Below are 23,725 nucleotides of genomic sequence, written 5' to 3'. Positions count from 1 at the left end.
GGAAAACTAACCCCTCTCCCCCGCCTCTACACACACACACACACACACACACACACACACACACACACACACACCTCTACACACACACACACACACACCACCTTCCAAAACAAACCACTGTTTGCTTGCTCGCTCCAGGGTTTCAATGTGGTACGACTGTCACTCTCCTCTGGCACCCTCTCTACTGTTATGCAAGTTTTCTTCATCTCACTTCCCCGCAACCACCCGCGCCCTCCGAGTTCGAGCTTCCCTTTCCCGATCTCGTTCCGGGGTCTGCTTAGTTAGAGTCTCCAATTGCCCGTTTACAATAAGGACGAAGCGCCTGGGCTCCCCACCCGCCGCCTTCCCGCTAGAACTTCCCCCTCTCGCGACTTCCCGGCTCCGCCACAACTGCAGCCGACCCGGCGTGGGGCGGGGGCGGGTTCTCAGCCCGGCCCCCCCTCCGCCCGGCCCCCGCTCGCGAAGGGAGTAACTGCGAGGCGGGGCAGGGTCTCCGCGCCCACCGCCCTGCGCCCCCGCCGCGGGTCGGCGCCGCCGCGGAGCGCGAACGAGTCCGGGCAGGTCCGGTCCTCCACTGCGGCCGCCCTCGGGGGCGGGGACAGGGGCGGTGACAGGGTCAAGTTTCGCTACGTCACGGTTCCCGGGAATGTCCCCTTATGAGAGGAGAACGTGGGCGCGAGAATCGCCCAGACCTGAGAGGTCCCCAGCCCGAGGGCTGTGCGCTCTCCAGTCGGGTCGTGCCCGTCCGCTCCGGCCCGTCTTCGGCCCGCGTTACAGCTCGCCTCCTGCTGTCCCAAGGGGCTCGGGTTGGGGGCCTAAGGTCCCCGGGGTTTTGCAGCACGGCTCCCGGTGGCTGCCTGTGAAGATGCCTGGGAGGAAGGCGCGTAGGAGCGTGCAGCCGAGCCCTGCGCGGGCCCCGGCAGGTAGGGAGCCGCTGGGGCCCGCGGGGATCCTGGCCGGGGCGGGGCCCGGGGTCTCGGTCTCGGTCCGGGTCGGCGCGCGGCCTCCAGGTCGGGCAGGTCTGTGCCCTTGCACATGCTTTGGGGGGCGCCTGCAGGAAGTTCTTCAGGGGTTTTACCCTGGACGGTGGAGACGGCGAGGGAGGAAACCCGGTTTGGGATGCAGATTGGGATTTTAGTGGAGGCAGAAAGCTTCTTCTTCGCTTCGCTTGCTTTCCATCCCCACTTGCCCTGCCCCGGGGCCACGGGGAGAAAAAGTGCAAGTGCCGGCTGCAGTCACGAGGAGAAAGTCGTTGTCGCGGCAGGTGGGGACGGGAGAGGCTCCGGGAGCTGCCTGGCGACCAGCCCTCTTCCGCCGGAGTCGGGGACCATTGAGGGCCCCGCTCTGAGTGTTGCCACTCCCGGGTCCCCAACACAAACAAAGCAGTCCATAGCGCTTGATCCTATCACGGCTCCTCCACAGAAGACTGATGGAGCGTTCCGGAGGCCCTGCGAGGACCACTGCGGTCAGGAGCCTAGAAAATCGTGCTTCTTTGTTGAGTGTGACATTTTGACAATCGTTATTAGTTGTGGAGCTGGGATAGGAGAAGAACTGGAGTTGGTCTCCAGTGGTTTTTAATCCATCCACTCTCCCCACCTCCCTCCATAAAGCCCCATCAAATAACTTTTTAGACCCGCCCTCTCCCTTATAAATCTTAGCAAACAAGGCAGCCACCCGCTAAGGCGCGGCAGCAAAGAAGGCAGCAAGGCTCTGGGCTCGAAATCCGTCATACTGCTATTGCATCAGACGATAATGGCCCCCTTTTAAGTTGGTTTCGCTTTATAGGGCCCATGAGGCGTGCAAAGGAAGTGGTGCATTTCCAGCCTGGCCATGGCTAAGTGGGCACCAGGGTGCTCTCTCTGGCTCTTACTTGGGCGGCAAAAAGCTTTGCCCACCTTTAGTGATGTTCAAGAATTCTCCGGTGTCCGGAAGGCCTAACCTGAGCATAACCTTTCTGCCATCTAACTTCATTCCCAATAACATGGGGCAGCAGAAAGGGCCCTCTTAAACTCGATTCGATAGTAATACATCTTTTTATTGAGATGTAAGTGACATATGACATTGTATTAGCTTTGATTGACGTATGTATGTATCAAATGATGATGATGCCATATATGTATATACTGTGAAGTGATTGCCAAATAGCTTTGGTTAACATCCCTCACCACACATAGTTTCAATTTTATTACTACATGTATAGAAGTGTAATTAACAGAAAAATTAAGGAAACAACCAGCAGCGAGTTTCTGCCCCCTCTTTTGGGGAAAGAGATCATTTTTTCCCTTAAAACCCTTTTATAATCCTTTTCCTTTTTCTTTTTTTTTAAAAAGATTTTATTTATTTGACAGAGACACAGTGAGAGAGGGAACACAAGCAGGGGGAGTGGGAGAGGGAGAGGCAGGCTTCCCGCGGAGCAGGGAGCCTGATGCGGGGCTCGATCCCAGGACCCTGGGACCACGACCTGAGCCGAAGGCAGACGCTTAACGACTGAGCCACCCAGGCACCCCTATAATCCTTTTTCTTAAATTAATATTCATTTAACGACAATATCTCATAAAAAGTAGTCAACTTGTGAATTAAACATATTTTCTGCTTCACTCATAAAGGCAGTGTGGATTGGCACAAATTGGGTTTGTAAGAAGAATTTGGTTTACAGTAAAATGTAAATTTCTAAGTTATTTTAGAGAATGTGGACTTATTTTTGATAAAAGATTTTATGAGGGGCACCTGGGTGGCTCAGTCGTTAAGCGTCTGCCTTTGGCTCAGGTCGTGAGCTCAGGGTCCTGGGATCGAGCCCCGCATCGGGCTCCCTGCTCCACGGGAAGCCTGCTTCTCCCTCTCCCACTCCCCCTGCTTGTGTTCCCTCTCTCGCTGTCTCTCTCTCTGTCAAATAAATAAATAAAAATCTTAAAAAAAAAGATTTTATGAGTCTTACAAGAAAATTTCAAAGAGTTTTTCAATGAGGGTAAGAATACATTTAGAGGGGCGACTGGGTGGCTCAGTTGGTTAAGCGTCTGCCTTCAGCTCAGGTCATGATCCCCGGGGCCTGAGACTGAGCCCCGCATCAGGTTCCACATTGGAGAGCTGAGCAGGGGGGCTGCTTCTGCCTCTCCCTCTGCTGCACCCCCTTCTTGTGCTCTCGCTCTCTCTGTCAGATAAATAAAATCTTAAAAAAAAGAGGAAAAATAATACATTTAGATTTGTCTATTAATGAAGGCATAATCTGAGCTGTGAATTACTGCCATTTAAAAAATAAATCCTACTTGAAGACAATATACAAGAGTTTAGAATTTGACTTCTGTTCCCCCAGCCAACCTTCAGTGAGCAAGAAGAGGATGACATCACCTGAGGTTGGCCAAGGCTTGCTAACTCTGTGGTGTATGACAGAAATGTCCGAATTTTTTTTTTTTCCTCCACCATAGCAATTTCTTTCTTTCTTTTTTTTATTAACATATAATGTATCATTTGTTTCAGGGGTACAGGTCTGTGATTCATCAGTCTTACATAATTCACAGCACTCACCATAGCACATACCCTCCCCAGTGTCCATCACCCAGCCACCCCATCCCTCCCACCCCCCTCCACTCCAGCAACCCTCCGTTTGTTTCCTGAGGTTAAGAGTCTCTTATGGTTTGTCTCCCTCTCTGGTTTCATCTTGTTTCATTTTTTCCTCCTTTCCCCTATGATCCTCTGCCTTGTTTCTCAAATTCCACATATCAGTGAGATCATATGATAATTGTCAGAAATGTCCATATTCAAAGAAAGATAACATTTGCCTCTTGCAGTAGGCTTTTTAAAAAAAAGATTTGAGAGTAAACGTCTTTATTCTTAACTATTCTTTTTTTGGTTTATGAGTCACAATGTGTCAGTGTCTGGTGTATGTGTGTGTGTGTGTGTGTGTGTGTCCGCTCACGCGTGCTAAGTCACCTTTCTCACATTCAGAAAATGGGTGTACATAAAGCTCAAGTTAAGATAAATGCTTCACTGAATAAATACTCAGCTTGTCCCTTGGATGGGCACATTAACTCTTGCCGGTTGCAGTTTGTAATATCAATGTGATTTTAATGTTTTGCTTTCCTTTTCAGAGACCGAAGTGGAGTGTGCCATTCAACTCAGGAGGTTTGGAGACAAACTGAATTTCCGGCAGAAACTTCTGAATCTGATATCCAAACTCTTCCGCTCAGGAACCTGACTGTTTTGGAAGCTTTTGAATGAGGAGTTTCCTTTAAAACGGAAGATTCCCCAGTAGGTGCAAATTTCATCAGTTAGAGGAAATGCCTTCTAATGGAGACGATTGGGAGGGATATCTCACTTGCTTTTTGGATGCCCTTGGAAACCAAGATGGAATACATCAAAGACGGATTTCTGTTGGAGATTTCCCAGAAGTCATTGTTTTGGGTTGCGAGGACGTTATAAAACCATTTTGTTTATTTTAAAGCAAGAATGGTGCAGCTTTGAAAAACATGGAATTAATTACTTATACATTTTGTTTTCACTTCGAAGATTATTCTGGTAATTTTGCTGAAGGTTGCTGTCCAGTCCACTGGAAGCGGAGTTGGCAAATGAATAGACTGTGGGCAGGGGCAAAGAAACGGAATGTGTTCAGTGTTGGGTTTTATTTTTGGATGACAACTCCACAAAGTGTTGTATAATATTTGCTTTATATATTATCTTGTTAAAAGTAAAGATTTCATTCTGAGAACACTGAATGTCAGAGAATGCGGATTCCATAGGTCACTACAAAATATAAAATGATTTGAAAGCTTGTTTCTTTTGACTCAAAAATGTATGGACACAAAAATGTATCTGTTCAGGCGACCCTTCCTTGAATTATGTTTCTGTGAGTCTTAACCGCAAAGTCTGTACTTGGAAAAATGTGATGGAGGTGTTACTTGGTGCCAGTAAGATTCTTGCAGGTAGAATGTTAAAACATAAAAAGTACGGGGATTTTGTAGAATGAGAAATAATGGGGGAGAAAAAGCAATTTAGACTTTTTTACTGCTGTAATTAACACTTAGTAAAACAAGTATTCTACAGTAACTTGATAAGATGAATGTGTTTCTAAAGAAGTTTCTAAAATCTGTAAAATGCCCTTTCTCAGATTAGTCAGTGTATGTCTTATAAGAAGTGCCCTTTTAAGAGAAATTAAGCATGTTTTACATAGTTGGGATATACTTTTTTTAAAAAAAGAGAACGGGATTGCTCATCCAGAATAAAAATGCCATATATGTGTAATTTGCATTAGAATAATATGTAGATTCTGAGAAAGGTTTCATGAATTTCACTTTTTTATTGTTAAAAGGTCAGGCTGTCAACAAAGTCCCCAGATATATAAAAAAAGAAATAATAATGTCATGATTGAATTTCCGTAAGAATAATCTTATTTATTTTACCTATTTATGATTAAAGTATTTTTTTGTTTAGTTTGAAAATGTCTATTAGTTAAAGTTACATTTTTAGGTTATGAGACAAGGCTTTCATAACCACTTGAACTTTACAGTGAGAATGTTTTGCTATAGGGTATGGTCACTTTAGACGAAACATTACCTCAGCATCTGTTTTTTCTTCAGTATTATTTAGTCGCAAAGATGCTTTTTGTCTGTCTAGAGGCAGATATTTTGCCATTTGGGTATTTATGGTCTGTAACTGTATTTATACATACAAAACTTGGATACTGTAGCAGTAAACTATTAAAAATTATCACCATTCTTTTTTATGTGTTCCTTTTTGTCATCACGTCACCGGCCCCGTGTTCATTATGAAACCAAAATTGTTTTACCAGTTTCCGTCAGCAGGCCCCTTCTGACCACCACATCTTCAGTCACAGTTCTGTCGCCGGAGTGGGACATGCAGGGACATTTAGCATGATTTCTGCTGTCAAGGGACTTACCATTTAATCGGGAGAGGAAATAGTGAAAAAGAAGACCTTCATGCCTGGCGTAGGTCTTGAGTGCCTTAGTGCCTGGAGAGTGATTTATCGAAAGTAGCCTACAGAGATCCGTGATCTCCTTAGAGGTGCTGTGTGCCCCCCTCCTTGGCTGCTCGGGGAGCCTCCGCCAGGCTAGAGGAGCTTCTGGTTGGTTTCCTTGACAGTGGCCTCACACTTCTCCCCTCCTCTGCCCCAACCCCGAGGAGCAAGTCTTGCTTCATCTGAAGCTAGTCCTGTGCAGAAGGAGTGGCTTTCCTGTTAGAGGGTGAGAACTCACGAGATACTCCTAGTGGGTAGCATCTTCAGGCTGAAACCCTGCAGTGTAAGTTGCCTCCCTCAGACGGGGGAGGGCGAGAGGAGGGGCTACCGGAGGGAAGGTGACCCCAGTGAGAGGGGACAGCTGGGGGAAGGGCATGAAAGGCCCCTGGGGCATTGCAGCAGTAGGTGGAGAGATTGGCTCCATAAAGGGCAGTGGTGGTGGGGGGGGGGCAGTGTGCATGATTTGATTTGAGGGTCTCTGGAAGAGGAACTCCTGCCCCTCTGCACTGGTGGTAATGAGTTTTGCTAAAAGTACCCTTGCTGCTCTTTTTTTATATGAGTAGCACAGGAAAGCTTTGGGACAATGCACAATCTTCAGGTAAGAGGACTATATGTTTTCAGAGAACTCTTTTTTTTTTTTAAGATTTTATTTATTTGAGAGAGAGAGAGCACGAGCAGTGGGGAGGGGCAGAGAGAGGGAGAAGCAGGCTCCCTGGTCAGCAGAGAGGCCGATGCTGGGCTCCATCCCAGGACCCTGAGATCAGGACCAAGGCAGACAAGGCAGACACTTAGCTGACTGAGCCACCCAGGCGCCCCAGAGAACTCTTAATGTCCAAAAACTCCCAGGATGCCCACATAATTGTAATTGTAAATACTGACTAACAAAAAGCTACCAGGATTTAAAAAATAGTTTGACTTGCATTTATATTCAAGAGAAAGCCCCCATAACCTTTATATTTGAAAAGTCACCTAGAAATGGCAAAGTGCTATTAGTAAAATGCATACAAAAATATAATTCTGCTTATAAATACTTAAAGTTAGTTTAAAAATTGAATAAGAAAAAAAAATCACTGCCTTTTGCACAAATCTGTTTGCAATCCTTCACATTAACAAAGTTACTGTCGTTGCCTCCACAGCCAATAGAGGGGAAGGCCTCCCGGGCTTTGTGTCTTGGATTAAAACAATAGTGAATCACTTTAGCAGAGCACAGTCTCTCATCTTTTGAAACTGCAGCAAGATGATGGACCTTTAGGAAAAAAAATAAAATCAGAAATGCAATAATACCAGAATTAAGAAGCTGTGACTATTACTGAAGTCACTGAAGAAAGATCTAATCCCACGGAAGCTTCATTCTGAATCCTAAATATACTAAAACATTTAAAAAGTGTGCCTCAAATTTCAAGAACTGTATTTTGTTCATTTTTTTAAGATTTTATTTATTTGGGGGGGCGGCTCTGGAGGAGGGCAGGGGGACACTGTGCAGTGCAGAGCCCAATATGGGGCTGGATCCCACGATCTCGTGATCATGATCTGAGCCGAAACCAAGAGTCGGATGCTCAACCAACTGAGCCACCCAGGCATCCCTATTTTTAATTTTTATAAACTGGACAGAATTTCTTCTGAAGCTATCTCCTTGTATCATTTGAATGTGTAAAGGAATTGAAGTCCCCAAAACAAATATGGTCAGGTAAAAATGGGCTACACGTCAAGGGATAGCATGACATGCTTTGGTAAACTGTCCTATGTTGGTAGGTTTTTTTTAAGTTTATTTATTTATTTTTTGTAATCTCTACACTCAGTGTGGGGTTCGAACTCATGATCCAAAGAACAAGAGGTGCATGCTCCTCCAACTGAGCCAGCCAGGTGCCCTTCCTATGTTGATAGTTTTATTTGAGATGTTTTTATCAGCTCTCCTTCCATTATTAATCAATAATACATGTATATAATTGCATAATTTACATTTACACAAACAAAGAGAAAACCAGCAACGACCATCTCCTCAGTAATTCAAGATTTTGCATACTCAACAGAGTATAGCTTATAGAACTTTGATTATCAAAGTCTCTGCCAAAGCACGTTTTCCTTGTTTGGTGAATTTATTTATCTCTGTGTATGTGTCTTTCCTGTGCTTAGGGGAAATGCCTGCATTGTCTCTCTACAACTACTAAATACTGCCCAAGTAACTGATCATTTCAGGGACTGTGGGGGCTGGGGAAGGATGCAGGTAAGAAATGGGGAGTAGAGAAAAGGGACAGAGATCTCTTTGTGCTGCAATTTGCAATTACTAAAGGATACAGAAATCCAATCAAAAACTTTAGAATTTTCAAGTTTCACCATCTTGACTCTATACTGATTCCATTATCTCATGTATACAGCTGATTCCATACAAATCAGTGGTCATGGCCCTCATTAATGAACACTGTAATTTTTAATTTAATTTAATTTTTTTTTTAAGTAAACTCTATGCCCAACTCACAACCCTGAGATCAAGAGGCACATGCTCTACCCACTGAGCCAGCCAGGGGCCCCTGAATACTGTAAGTTTTTATGTGTAAATCGAAGAGATGAGAAATAGTTCTAAAGAAACAATGCAAACACTCCAGTCAAGGCCTTGTCACTTTCCAGCCCTGAGAACTTAGAAGTTCATTAACTTCTAGCCTGTGCGCTCACAGGGAAAACGGAATAATGCTCCTTCACAGGGCAATAGTGTGAGGACTGATATTACAGGCGGGTGGGAAAAAAAGTCACTTACCTGTCTATCACCGATCTCTTTATCATCTATCAATGTATCTACGAACGAGATAAGTTGTTTCCTTTAGTCTGAAGACTCTGTGTGTTGTGATTTGGGTTTTTTAATCCCTTGCAATAACTCTGCCTCCCATCAACACACACACACACACACACACACACAGAGCCCTTTGGGCCGGAACAGCATAAATTGTGAAAATCTTGCCAAACTCTTCGAACCTTTGTCACAGGGAATGCTCTACCAGGAAGACAACTGGATCTTGAGAACAGTCACCTCTGAGCATGATGAGGAGCAGAGAGCGCCCTGCTTTGGAATCAAGGCCAAGCCATCAATGAGCCGTGAGACTGAGCAGGGCAGCCTTTCTGAGCCAGAATGATTCCTCTGCATCCCCTCTAAGGTCATTTGTGGTTTGAGACAGAGAATGGGATGGCAGAGGGGTCTGGAGAAGATCTCCTACCACACTCCCGGTCCTACCAGCCCCACTCCTGCACGTAGCATAAGAGTAAACGGAAGGGTTTGCAAAAGGAAGTAGGAGGGTGGGTTTAAAACCCCCCCTCCAAAAATCTATTTGCCAAATTCTTCTCCTAAACATTGATTCGAAGTCCTGGAGGAGGCTGGGCAGAAACCTCTTGGACTTAGAAGTATTTTCCTGGATGTGAAAATTCCCCATGGGCTCTGGCTTCCCTGATGGAAGGCGGCTTCGTATATGTAGCTGAAAATAGATGGGGTCACCGGACAGGACACACCCTACTGTGCGAGTCTCTCACATAATAGGTCATGGTTTCGAGAGCAAAACCTTTGTCAATACAATCCAGGCCCTCACTTTAGCTTCTGTTTTAAGGACTTTCAGAAATCAGTTTAACAAATTCAGAGTGAAACAGTCACACCCACCTGCAGTCTTCTTCCAGATCAGTTACTGTAATAAACACCAGAAAAATGAGGGAAGTGATGAGTGACAGATGGGGATTTAGGATTCCTTTACTTTGTAAGTCTGGGTCCCAGACTGTTCCCCTAGGTGTGCTCTATACTGTACTGTCTGTGATTAGAAACTGCACAGTGCGTGGAGCCTGGGCTTGGGTTTGGGTTGGAAATGGAATGTACAAATGGCCCTTTGATATTTCTCGTGTCTTAGTAGAAGGCTCCTTTTCTTTTCAGCGCTTTCTCTCACTAATGACCTCTAATGGAGCCATGAGATCTGCCTATTTCCAACTGCACCTCTATTTTTAAAACCACAGACTTTCTTTCCCTGCAATCATCACTGGCTTTGGACTTTGGAATCAGCCACCGTTTTGCCACTTCTGCTTTGCAGGGCTCTGGATAAATGGCTTGATCTTGGTTTTCTTATAAAAGGGTGTAAGATACACCGATTTCAAAGCATCTTGAGAATCGAACGAGGTGAGAATGTGCAGTGTGTCTGGCTCACAGTCATGCTCGGTAAATGTCAGCTAACTTCAACTTCAAGACGGAGGCTTAGATATTAGCTTCCTTGCAGAGCTATGGAAGATCTTGCCCAATTAAGATTATTAGACTAAAATGAAAGCTTTTGAAAAAAAAAAAAGGCTGGAGAGGAAGTGGCAGTTTTTCTCTTCATGAGGCCATCTGTTTTTAATTTATAACCTTCTAGTGATGGTAAAACATTTATTTTCACCCCATACGTAATAGGTTTCATGAATACTTTTGAGTTGCCCAAAGCCCCTGCATATATTCATAGAAAAACTCAGGTCCTGATTTACAGCGTACCGACTCAAAAAATAGGAAGAAGTTCTTGTGTAGTTATTGTGGACTTGGCTGGATTTGGGTAAGTCTGTTTTCAGCAGGGAATCATAAAGGGCAGCCTCTCCCCTGAGATGAAACTGTGAAAATCTGTTCATCTGGAGGACAGAAGTTATATCCTGGCTGCTTTTGGTTTTGGCTGGAGGAAACCTGAGTTACATTCACCCACAGGGTTTCTCCATAGAGCTTCTTTGAGTCTGTGTTCAGGTGAACAATACTTGCACAAGATAAATACTTCTTAGTGATCACTGGCAATATGCCAGGCACTTTAGAAACAGTTCTATTGTATCATCTTCTGGTCCCATATTTGGAAACTATGATTAGCTTTCATATTTTATAGTGGAGAAACCAGGCTCAGAGATTCAGGAATTTCCCCAAAGTCGATTGGCAAATGGGTGGAACGCACATGGGATTTGAACTTGTGCCTTTCTAACCCCAGAGCAGTCTTCCCCTGCCACGACAATACAGCTGCTTCCCACAGGGGACTCGGGAAGGGCCCCCTCCCAGAGGAAAGCTGGTTTGTTTTCCACACCAGTGCCTCATTAAATACAGCCAAGTTTTTTTTTTTGTTTTTTTTTTTAAAGATTTTATTTATTTATTTGACAGAGAGAGACACAGCGAGAGAGGGAACACAAGCAGGAGGAGTGGGAGAGGGAGAAGCAGGCTCCCCGCAGAGCAGGGAGCCCGATGCGGCACTCGATCCCAGGACCCTGGGACCATGACCCGAGCTGAAGGCAGTCGCTTAACCAACAGAGCCACCCAGGCGCCCAAATACAGCCAAGTTTTATACCTCTGGGTTTTCTGAGGGTGCGAGGTTGATGATTAAACCAGCTGATACGTGAAAGATACTGATAAGCGCCGGCCAGTTCACACCCCTCTAGCACAGCGCCGCCGCTGGTTGCTTCTCGGTAATTTCCAACCTCCACGGATGAACGGTCTCACGTTATTCCAAGAAACGAACGAGAGGTGAGGCGGCATCTCATCTCCCGGGGGGATTTTGTAGTGGATGAGCTTGGAATTAATTTGAAAGATACACTCCCTGTCGGCTTGCTTTTTACCAGTTAATGCCACCACAGCACCTACTGGGACAGACCTGCAGGAGCTATTTGTAATGGGAAAGAAAAGGATTCAAAGAAGCCAGTCAAAACAGCAATCTGTGTGTTTTGTCGGCTGCCCCGCCGTATCCGCCCTATTTTCAGCAAAGCCAAGCAGGGTTAAGAAGGAAGAAGAAGCTGTTGCCACCATTTTTGTTTTTTTTTTAACCAAACAATAGAGAACATCTAAATGAACCAGTCTGCCTTCTAGATGATTCATTTGGACAAGTGCTGGAGGAGGGGCAGGGAGCAATGGGTGATTGTGACGATTATGAAATCCTTTTGTTTTAGGAAGGTTACTTTTTAGTAAGAGATTCTCAGATCCTCTGTGTTGAGGAAACATACATGTTTATCAGAAAGCAGAGGGGGAAAATATCCTCCTTTGTCTATCTTAAAAAAAAAAGAAAAGACACACCACAATACACCATCTGTAAGTAAAGTGCAAAAATGCTCCTTTCCTCTTCTTGAAACTTTTATTGGTGTTGCATTAAAAGGAGCAGATTTCTGAGAATTAGGACTAAACTTTTATTTAACTTTCATAATATAGATATAGAAGAATATATCTTCTATATCTATAGAAGTCAGGCTAACACTTCACAGATGACCCTTGGGGCCCTGGGAAAGTACCAGCCAGGATGATAAATCTGGGCTTTTCTTCCAGACTTGAAACTGACCGACAGGAGGAAGGCTAGTGAGATGCCTAGGTGTGGCTCACTTATTAACCACACTTTTTCAAAAATAAGCTGGGAAATAATAAAAATGTATATTTCTATATGTTTAGAAACACACTCTGTGGGTCATTTTCAACCCAAATCATCTTATAGATATATTGTAGATATATTGGAATTCTCTTCACAACAAATCTTGCCAACAGAACATAGATATTAGCCCCTTCCTTTTTTACAGCATTTTACTGTTTCATCCCTAAAGACTATGGAAAGTTTCCTAGCCCTGGTTTGCCTGGACCTGTCCTGGTTTTAAAACTGAAAATCTCATGTCTTCAAAATGCCCTCCAGCCTGGGCAGTCTGGGACAGTTCGCTCAGCCCTGTGTGGTTGTAACGTGTTGGCTCATGTATCTTTGGCAAATCAATCTCTGCGGATCTTCATTGAAATAAACTACATTTCACTTCTCTTTTCCACTTTTGGCTCATTTGTGAAAAGCGGATGATCATAACTTTCTAGCCCTTTGGAATCCCAGGGCTCATAAGGGTCCTAAAAGAGTACATGGATGCAATGCTCCCAGCCCAGAGCCTGGCAGTTAGCAAGCCTCCAGTAAATAGCTGCTGAAAAAAAAATGCTCCGGGGGATCACAAAGAGTTTATGAAAGCCGAAGGTTATCATGGTTTTTATTGGAATCATTCAGTACATACTGAGTGAAGACATGAAGAAAGTCGTGATTCATGGACTTTGCAGTTTAGTTGGGGAAACAGATGAGCACAACCAGATGAAACATGCAAATGGTCCAGAATTAACAGTTATAAACCATGAAGGTGTTTGTTGGAGAAAGGGAAAAATTCACATAGGGTCAGGTTTTTCTGTTTTTTTTCCTAAAGATTTTATTTTTTTAAGTTCTCTACCCCTAAAGTAGGGCTCAAACTCACGACTCTGAGATCGAGAGTTGCATGGGTGTTTTTTATTTCAGAGAAAGATGTTGTTTATGAGATAAGTTATTTCACTATCAGAATCGCCAATGACTCAGAAGTTTTAGCAGGCAGGTCTACCAAGTTATGTATCATTAGGATGCTTCTTCAAAGGTTAGTTGACTTCCTCAAACGCATCTATTTTTATCATCTTAATCTGTCTTTCAGCTCCATTTTTTCATAGATGCTGTTTTCTTACAGACAGTAAGACTGTAAGTTCTTACAGTAGCCTAATTGCCACATCTCAAGGCCTCTTAAGATTGCATCATACTCAACCTCAGAGCATCACCTCCTCCTTCAAACTTATGTAAAGTGATTAGCATACCACATCATGTGCCCGAGTCCTCTTCACTCTTCTTAGCAAGTTCCTCTTTCCTCTTGGTCTTTAAATGTCAGTTTCCCAAGGGTCTGCTTTCACCGTGTTCTCTAAGACTAATGACCTCGCGTGTGCCCTTTAAGCTAATTGATTTTCAATCTCCCTCTCCATCTGGCTTCTCCCCCTGGCACCAGGCCAGACTCTGTTACTCTCTGAGACTTTTTCACTTTCTAGGATTTGTTTATAGTTTTTCATTAATTTTGGATTCCTCTCCTTCCCAGTTTTGCAGCTCAAAGCTCTGTTAACCTTCAAGGCCAATGTCAAAAGCCATTTACTTGGGAAATATTTTCAGATTGCCCAGATCAGAAAGGACATTCTATCTTTTATATGTCCATAGCACATTTTTCTTATTATGATCCAATACTTATTTATTTCATATTTATGTTAATTGATTTTATGTCAGCTTCTCTAACGTGATTAAAGCTCCTGCAGGGATAACATAGATCTAACTTGATTTTAATCTCTGTGTATCACTTAGCAAAATGATACTCATTTACTCATTTATTCATTCATCCATAAAATAACTTTTGACACTGTGTTCTACATTTGACTAGAGAGATAAGGATAAAATAACCAAGAACACATGTCACAGCCTCAAAAGTCTCAAGGCATAGTGGAAACACCAAGACAAAACCACATTGTTACAATTAATCTGCTAAATACAGTGTTAAGAGGTGAACACAGAGTGTTGCTCTGAGGCTCACAAAATGTGTGTGTGTGTTTGGCAGGAGGTATTGAAGTCTTCATGGAATATATGTTGTACAAAATGAGTGCATTAGTTATATATTGCTGTGTAACAAATTACCCCCAACTTTAGCAGCTTAAAACAATACACATTTATTATCTCACAGTTTCTGTGTCAGGAGTTTAGGCAAGGATTAAAGGGATCTTCTGCTTCAGGGTTTCTCACTCCAATTGCTAGGTTGCAATCAAGGTATTAACTAGGGTTGTGGTCTCATATGAAGACTCAAATGGGCATGGATCTACTTCTAAGCTCTCCATGTGTGGGAAGGACTCAGCTCTTTAAATGCTTGTTGAACTGAGGTCTTCAGTTCTTAACTGGTAGTTAGCTAGAAGCCACCTTCAATTTCTTGCCACATGGGCTTCCCCATCTTGTTTCATCAGAGAAGCATTCAAGAAGAATGTGTGAGAGAGAAAGAGAGAGAGCAAACAAGCAGAATCATAATCTTTTATAACCTAATCATGGAAATGACATCCCATCACTTTTGCTATATTATTTTTGTTAGAAGCAAGTCACCAGGTTCAACCCATACTCCAAGGGAGGGGATTACACAGGCCACAAATACTAGGATTTAGGGATCATGGATACCTATTTTTAAAGACTGTCCACAGCCACAATGAGTGAGAATGAGAAGCTAACTAGTTCATTTCTCTCAGAGGGACCAACAAGAGCAAATTAGGATAAGGAGAATAACACAACATGTAAAGACACTTTGGTGCTGCTGGATCTTAAAGTTGAAAGTAGGAGAGATAAGTAGAGTCAGGCTTGTCACATGAAGGGGCTTAGACTATATCTTGTAGAATGATTGTGCTAGTATAAGTAGGGAGCAACCAGTACATTGATTTTTAAATGTCTCAGCCTAAGCTTGTACAAAGGGTGGATGTGAGGGATGTAAGTATAAAATCTGGAAAACCATAGAGGATATTGCTGTAAAAAGATGATGAAGGCCTCAATGTTGTCAGTGGTTTAGGGTAGGAGAATCAGGGACAGATCTTAGATACGAAGAAGAGGTAAAGTTGATTGACTTTTACTTGCTACAGTTGTGGGACATTTAGGTAGAAGCATCTAGCAGACAGTTTGGATATATAACTATGAAGCTCAGGGAAAACTTGGCCCAAAGTTTGGGAATTGTATGAATACTTACAACTAAAAAAGTTGGATAGAAATGAGATAAAAGATGAACCTGGGGGACATCTGGCTGGCTTGGTGGGAAGAGCATGCAACTCTTGATCTCGGGGTCCTGAGTTTGAGCCCCACGCTGGGTGTAGAGATTACTTAAAATAAATAAATAAGCTTAAAAAAAATGAACCTTGAACACAAGGTTTAGGAATGCTCAGAGAAAGAGAGGCCAGTAAAAGAAAGAAGAAGGAATAATTACAATGGTCAAGGGAATATTTGCACTCAGGTGAGGAGGGGAGGTGACCAACAGGGTCAGATGCAGCAAAGAAGTCCATCAAGACAAAAATTAAATAGGGGCACTGGCTGGGTCGGTCGGTGGAGCATGTGACTCTTAATCTGGGAGTTGTGAGTTTGAGCCCCACTTTGGGTATAGAGATTACTTAAAAATAAAAAATAAAATATTTTTTAAAAAAGATAAAGGTTGAACACCATTTGCACATTCATGCACTCACTCAAGCCTTTATTCAGAAATGACTTCCTGTGAGGCACTGAGATAGGTGTGGTCCGTGGACCAGGCAGACTTTATCCCTGCCCCCAGGGAAGTCACGAGTCAGATCCAGGTGGGCAGATGGATAGTGGAAACAGGTATAAGTGCCTAAAGAAAACAAACAGGATGCCATGAGTGAAACCACAGGGAGCAAAATATTCAAGTGGAATCTTCCTCAAAAGCAGAGCAGAGAATAGCCTCAGAGTTCCCATTGGGGCATCTCTTGACCAAGCCAGGATGGAGGGCTGGTGCTCAGAGCCCTAGGAGCAGTCCTGCATGGCTTCTGCATGCTGCCTTGTTTATATCCATGGAACAATAGGAGGTATATCACTTTCCTAGGGCAACCTTACAAAGTACCACAAATTGGGTGGCTTAAAACAGTAGAAATTCATTCTCTCAGAATGGAGGCCAGAAATCTGGAGGCCAGAAATCTGGAGGCCAGAATTCTGAAATTAAGGTGTCAGTAGGGCCAACCTCCCTCTGAAACCTGTAGAGAAGAATCCTTCCTGGCCTTTTCTCAGCTGGCAATCCTTGGCTTTCCTTGATTTCTAGATGCATGCATCACTCAATCTCTGCCTCTGTGATGACATAGCATTCTCCTTGTGTGTCAAGGTCTTCACATGGCCTCTTCCTCTTCTTATAAGGACACCAGTCATATTGGACTAAGGCCCATCCTAATGACCTCATCCTAACTTGATGACATCTGGAAAGACCCTATTTCCAATTCAGGTCACATTCATAGGGACTGGGAGTCAGGACTTCAACATATCTGGGGGACACAATTTAACCCACAGCAAGAGGTATTCAGGATAATTAGTAAACTTCAAGAAGGCACTTTAAATGAACTTACGAATTGTAGCTATTATGTGATTTACCTGAGATCGGATCCATAAATGCATTGGTTAAGATGAACAGCAGCCATTGCCTTTCTCATTATTTGTGGTACCTTGGTTGGTTTGGTCAGAGAAAATTATTGCTGATGAGTACTCACCACTAGGAGAGAAGGAAGAATATTTTTTTTTTAAAGATTTTATTTATTTATTTGACAGAGAGAGACACAGCAAGAGAGGGAACACAAGCAGTGGGAGTGGGAGAGGGAGAAGCAGGCTTCCCACTGAGCAGGGAGCCCGATGCGGGGCTCGATCCCAGGACCCTGGGATCATGACCTGAGCCGAAGGCAGACGCTTAACGACTGAGCCACCCAGGCGCCCGAGAAGGAAGAATATTGAGCTGGCTTCTTGTTAACTCAGATTCTTACTGCTGGGTGGGGGGCTGCTTTACCTTGCCAGGCCTTACTCATAATTTGCCTAAAGAAAAGTCTGACCTGACAGGGAAATCTCAGGGTGTCAGGGTCTCCCCTGAAACGGTGTTTAGGGCGGTAGTTTATTTCTTCAGGGGGGGCCATTGCTTTGTCAAGGGAGCCCATGACTCAGTAATATTTGTGAGCCATTGAACTGGATCGGTGGTGGTGGCTTAGATTTAGTTACATGGGAGACTCCGTGCAGAGATTTAAAATGCTTTGTCTCAACCCTGGGGACGGAGATTCTCATTCCACTGGCCAGAAGTGGGGCAGCTCCCCAGATGGTTATAGTGTGCAGTTGGGCTGGGAACCACCAAACTAGAGGCTCCCACTCCCCACTCCTCCTTCTGTGCTTATATTCAGATTCTGATTCCCTCTGCTATTTAAATAAGCAATAGGGCATATATGTCAAAACCATCATTGCTGTGAGGGGGGGGCTTGTTAAGGCCCATGCCTATCATGATTTAAGGTAACTTCCATTGTACATTTAAAGAACTTCCTTTAAGCTCCTGGTGGATTCTACAGCTGCAAGGAGTGGGGGCAGGCAGCTAGCCTCTGAGGTCTCTGCCCCACCTCCTATACATATATGCTTCCAGAAGAATCAGAGCCACAGACAGGGATGCACAGCATAACTTCCAAGGGGGTGGCCATGCAAAACCCCCAGCTACGTGGGGGGATGTCTACAGGAAGGAAGGAGGGTGGGGGGTGGGGGTGATGAAAACAGGGCCTCTAATGTAAGCCTGAAAAAGTGAGTCAGTTCGCCGACCTGTGAATGCTGAGAAGGGCCACAGTTGCCTTTGTTGGGTGACTCAGCAGCTAATTTTCAGGAAGTGTTTTTTTTTCTTCCTGTCGGTCTTTTTTTTTTTTAACGAGCTAGTGAAGGCAAACCAGTGGACAGGTTCTCTTTCAGGACTGAAAAGGACGTCAGCCTCTTCTGTCAGATATGGAAAGAGCTGTTTTGTTTTGTTTTTTGTTGTTGTTGTTTGTTTTGTTTTGGTTTTGGTTTTTTTTTGGTGCAAAATGGTGGTTTTATTAAAGCAGGGGGACAGAACCTGTGGGCAGAAAGAGCTGTTGCCCCTGGAAAGAGTTTTTAATTGTTTAATTAGCTACTCCTAGAAAGAATCCAGTGACCCACACTTCTCTGCTTTTCCCTGCCAACTGTGACAGTATGAGCCAGGGGTCTCTGCCATCCACACGCAAATCAAGGCTGGCCACTCAGAAGACGTTGGTCCACAGTTAATCGCCCAGACATGCAGAAACACACATGGCCTCCCCTTGTCATTTATCTCTCGGCAGACAGGAGAGCTGGGTGTGGGGTGTGGTGAATCTGCTCAGGGACATGGCCCCATGGGACTTGAAATCGCCCCTGCTAGCAGCTGGGATGACTCAGACCACGTTCTCCAGCCAACACAACGGGGCCTGGCAGGGTGGGGCCCAGTGCAGTTGGACACAAGAGACCTTCTCAGTTGCTTTCTTTTAAGCCGCAGTGTCTTCTAACAGGTTTGGATTGGAAGGATTGGAACAAGGAAGGATTAGCTACTGCCTCTAGGCCCCTGTTTTAATACTGGTTTACCCTTCTGATTGCATAACGTGTGCCAGCCCATTTAATCCTGACAGCAACGCTCAGGGCTAAGTACGGTTATCCCCCACTTTTTTTTTTTAACAAGGGGGAAATTGAAGCTTAGAAGTTTTGGAAGCTTGCTCCAAGTCAGAAGACTAAATGCGGGGGTAGAGACTTGCCTTAGATCTGCCTGATTCCAAGGCCCATGTCCTCAGTCTTTGTGATGGAGCTGCCTCTGGCCTCTCCCTGTGGGTAGTTAATTCCAGCATTGTTGAGAGCCTACGATCCGCAAGGCGCTAGGGAGAATGTCAGTGTTGAAACGCGTGGCTCTGGCTAGCCAGGCGTCACTAGCTTCTAGGTACGTCGGGAAATGTTCATTTTAGTTTTGGTTCTTTGTCTCACTGGTGGTGTGACCCTGGCTAATTTTCTTAGTCCAGGATTCCTTTTTGTTCATAAAACGGAGATAGCAAGACTACTGTCTTGCTAGACAAGAGAAGGGACTGGGACAGCGTATTGAAACTTCACTCATCTTTCACAAGATACCCGGGCTTCCTGAGATAACCAGCTGGGCTCATTCTGAACACTTTTAATGTTTTAATATAATCTTTTTAAAAAAAGATTTTTATTTATTTATTTGCGAGGGAGAGAGAGCACAAGGAGGGTGAGCTGCAGAAGAAGAGGGAGAAGCAGACTCCCCGCTGAGCAGGGAGCCTGATGCGCGGCTCAACCCCAGGACCCTGGGATCACGACCCGAGCCAAAGACAGACACCCAATCGACTGAGCCACCCAGGCGCCCCTCTTTTAATATAATCTTAGGAGTATTTTAATTACAAAGATTAAGCAGTTCTCTTTTTATCCAGATGCTCTTTTTTTTTTTTAAAGTTTACTGATATAGCGATTTTATTTATTTATTTATTTATTTTTAAGCAATCTCCATGCCCAAGGTGGGGCTCGAACTCACAACCCCAAGAATAAGAGCTGCATGCTGTACTGACTGAGCCAGCCAGGCACCCCTTATCCCATATGTTCTGAATTTTGATGTTTTATTTAAAGCGTCTGAACAGTAGAGTGACCCGAATTTGGGGTTTACACTTAGCATCATCAACGAGATTGGCATTATCAGCTACTCGTTAGCCAAATATTTTGAGGATGTTAGACCTAAGAAACCCGTAATACACTTAGGCTGTTCAGTATGTGTATAATGCCCTGACAACACACCACACTTTATTCACATAGTCCTGCATTAATTCATTAATACATGACTTATTCAGCACGTACTAGGTGCTGTGCATACAGTTTCCGGTCTCAGTTGGAACCTTGCACTGATGCGGTGTCATCTTTCACAAGAGTTTCCTTTGTGTCGGTAGAATGGGGCCATCGTGCAGAAGTCATGGTTGTGGTAATGGTTAAGGAAAATGTCTTGGCTCATGGCCAGTAGGCAGCTTTTCAGATAAAGCCCGTGATGACCAAGGAGACAATATTTTAAAGTGGGGAAAGCCTTGGACTTAGAGAAAGGAGAACCAGGTTCTTGTCCAAATGTTGCAACTAACTAGCTGAGAGAAATTGGGAAGACACTTATATTCTTGATGTGAATTCTTACCTGGAAAAAAATGTCAAGTGTGTGTGTGTGCGCGCAGGGGTGGTAATTCCTTAAGTCCCATTGAAGATGTATGATCTTGGCTAATTTTCTTGTGGTTTGGCACCTGTTCTAGGCTGAGTACAAACCACCCTCTTACCCAACCCACGAAACCACCCAAACTCATCTCAGCAACATTTCCTATCTCCTGCTCAGATTCCCTGGATACACCAAGCAGTGGAAAACAGGTCTTAGTGCTGCTTTGTGTACGTTTATGCTGATCTCTCTGGCTGTTTCTGAATCCAAAGAAGACTCTCTGGTCTTTTTCAGAGCCTCCCATTGTCAGAGAAGGGTAAAAAAACAATCAAGGTTTTAATTCACCCTAAATAATAGTCTGAGCCAGGGGCAAAATCCTCACAGTCACTTGTGGCTTTCTGATAAAAACATTGTAGAATATTCTGGTCTTGAAGCCTGACCAGTTACTGCCACTTGCAAATCATTTCAAGTTTTTAATACTTCGAACATACCATGAGGTTGATTTTATCTTGTTCAATCTGCTGTGAAACAGGGAAATAAGCCATCCTGAACTGGCTAATGTTTAATTATGTCCAATGTAGTATTTCTAAACCGTGTTTAATATTGCCTTTGCAATCTAAACAGGAGGCTCCTTTCCATGGTTGCAGCTCTGATCTGACCACCCCAGATGACATGTGCCTTTGGAATGCCACCAAACATGTTTCATCTGCAGGACGATGCCCGTGCCTGGCAAACCACACGCCTTGTGCTGTCTCTGAGGGGTGTTTCCTTTTACCCGATAGCAGGCAACTTCTCTGTCAGGTCCAGTGTGACCACATCGTCCTATCTGATTCCTTGCCAGAGATTTCCACCAGATGACAGATCGCCTTTCTCTGTAAATCCTTTCCTAGATAACTTATAGCTTTCTTTGATTGTTTTTGCCCCCAGCCAAACATAAAACGAGGGTGACATTTTTTCCCCAGCTTCTTATTTTTATAGCATGGCAGGAAGATGCTTTGATACATTAACTGAGTTTTAAGTGGGTTACTCCAGGAACCTCCTGTTCTCGGGCAGACAAAAACCAAGCTCTGTTGCCTCAGCAGAGAATTGTCATCGCAGAATCAGAGAAACAAGGGCCAAACTCCTGGCTTTTAGTTTCCAGGTAGAAAATGAAAAAGATTTGGAGGAACCGATGGTCAAGCAGAGCCCGTCCTCCCACAAGTGAAGACTAGATGAAGTTGCCCAAGACAGAAAAGGCTGGAAGAACAGGAGAGTTCAGTGAGGCTGGGGACAATGGGACGGCAGACAGTAGCAGGGTCTGCTGAAGCGAGCCTGGTCTGTCACCAGTACCAGAAGCCATGAGAAAGTATCCTTCATCTCCTTAGGGGTCCTTTCCTCCAGGGAGACTGCCCACAAGCAACACTTGCCTGTATCATGAACCTTTGTGCATGGGTATCTCCTTACTGCTCACCACGGGGCTGGGGGGTGGTGGATGCTCATTTCAGCAACGGAGGCTGTGTGAGCTGTCAGGAAGGTGCCTGTCTAGTTCTTTTTGTCTTTCCCTTAACATCCTAATATGCTGCTTCCAAACAGAAGAATATTGGGTGTTGGCAGACTCTCTGCTTCCAGTCTTCACACTTCAATAGACCTAGTTGAGATTGCAAAACTGTCAGAATATGGGGATTGATCAATTTAATGAACAATTGCAAATGAATGAATTTGGATGTGTTAATTCTGTACTCCTTTTAGGCACACATAAGAACCAGAACTATTCTTTGCACCTAAAAAATTTTAGTTCAAATTATTCATAAGATTTATTGTTAATTGAGGTGTTGATTCATTTTAAAAGCTAACGTACATGGTTAATTTGGAAGGATATGACTGAAGAATCATTTCTCTTTATCTGCACTCTTTTTTTTTTTTAAAGATTTTATTTATTTATTTGAGAGAGGGGGAAAGCATGAACAGTGGGAGGGGCAGAGGGAGAAGCAGCCTCCACACTGGGCAGGGAGCCTGATGCAGGGCTCAATCCCAGGACCCTGAGATTATGACCTGAGCCCAAGGCAGACACTTAACCAACTAAGCCACCCAGGCGCCCCACTTTATCCGCACTCTTTTCTTATCACCTGGAGCTAGTATATTAATAACTGATTTAATTAGACAAACTCAATAGAGGATGGCTGGGTTTTCCTTCACTCAAGTGTTGCTCAGTGTAGGCTAACTGCTAAAAAAAATCCCCAAATATAAGTGAGTTGGCAAAATGAAAATTTCATTTGTTGGTCACATAAAGTCTAATACTGATGCTTCTGGTTGAGAGGTGTTCTAGGCTTCTCTCTTCCAAGGGGTGATTCGAGGACCCAGGATCCCTCCATCTTGTGCCTCCACCATCTCTGGGCTTCAAGGTCACTGCTATAAGTTGAATTGTGTCATTCTCCCTGCCTGAAAATCCATATGTTGAAACCTTAAGCTTCAGTACCTCACAATGTGACTCCACTTGGAGGCAGGGCCTTTATAAAGAGGTGATTAAGTTGAAATGAGGCTGTGAGGGTGGGCCCTAATCCCATCTGACCAGTGTGCATATAAGGAGAGGACATTTGGGCACACAGAGAGACAGGAGGGGTGCACATGCCCAGAGGAATAGACCGAGTGAGGACACAGTGGGAAGCCAAGCAATCCATGGAGAGAAGCCTCAGGAGGACCCAAATCTGCTGACAACTTGATCTTGGACTTCTAGTCTCCAGAATTTCGAGAAAATACATTTCTGTTGTTTAAGTCATCTGGTCTGTGGTATTTATTATGGCAACCCTAGGAAACCAACACAGTCGCCTTGTCGTCATCCTGAGAACAGAGGAGAGAGACAAAAAGTCCCCTCTGGGAGCTCTCTGTGGGCTGTAAACACAGCCCACAGAGAAGCAAAGTGTCTCATTGCTGGTGGTGAAGCTCTCTCTATCTGTACTCCTGGGCCCAGGATTTGGTCACAGTGGTGGTGGTTTCGAAGCGTTCACTTACAATTCTTTAAGGTGATCGTATATGTTTTAAACACTCTTGGATACAGACGATGTGTATTACAGTGAAACCATTAAAAAGCAAAAAAACTAAAACAAATCCTCATATCCCACCACCTCAGAAGCATTACCTGTCTCACAGAAGGTTTAGTTACCTCCTTTTTCCTGGATGTTAGGGGATCCTAGATCAAGAGTAGGGAGGGAAAAACATGCTTCGTACCTTTTTTTAGAGAAATCGCTCATGGTTTGAAATTTGTGT

At 44.2% G+C, this 23,725-nt stretch overlaps 1 protein-coding gene across 2 annotated transcripts; it reads left to right on the top strand.

Annotated features, from left to right (window-relative positions):
- Positions 1 to 666: 666 nt before the first annotated feature.
- On the top strand, positions 667 to 5,706 carry PMAIP1 (phorbol-12-myristate-13-acetate-induced protein 1). Of its 2 annotated transcripts, XM_044921166.1 has the most exons (3): positions 667 to 923; positions 1,446 to 1,465; positions 4,088 to 5,706. In XM_044921166.1, exons 1-3 carry the CDS (start codon positions 866 to 868, stop codon positions 4,190 to 4,192), a joined length of 183 nt encoding a protein of 60 aa, XP_044777101.1. In that variant the 5' UTR covers positions 667 to 865; the 3' UTR covers positions 4,193 to 5,706. The 2 variants fall into 2 exon arrangements, with proteins under 2 accessions (XP_044777101.1, XP_021542069.1); XM_021686394.1 differs by lacking the exon at positions 1,446 to 1,465 and having other exon boundaries at positions 4,086 to 5,706.
- The last annotated feature ends 18,019 nt before the right edge of the window (positions 5,707 to 23,725 follow it).

The sequence above is a fragment of the Neomonachus schauinslandi genome, chromosome 14, assembly GCF_002201575.2.
Source record: "Neomonachus schauinslandi chromosome 14, ASM220157v2, whole genome shotgun sequence".
Taxonomy (NCBI): domain Eukaryota; kingdom Metazoa; phylum Chordata; class Mammalia; order Carnivora; family Phocidae; genus Neomonachus; species Neomonachus schauinslandi.
This window is presented reverse-complemented; position numbering and strand designations above follow the sequence as displayed.

Excerpts from the sequence above, each read along its gene's own strand:
- PMAIP1 (XM_044921166.1), top strand. The coding sequence starts at position 866 with ATGCCTGGGAGGAAGGCGCGTAGGAGCGTGCAGCCGAGCCCTGCGCGG. Across the intron at positions 924-1,445 it reads CCCTGCGCGGGCCCCGGCAG|GCCCTGCGAGGACCACTGCG; the intron begins GTAGGGAGCCGC and ends AGCGTTCCGGAG. Across the intron at positions 1,466-4,087 it reads GCCCTGCGAGGACCACTGCG|ACCGAAGTGGAGTGTGCCAT; the intron begins GTCAGGAGCCTA and ends TCCTTTTCAGAG.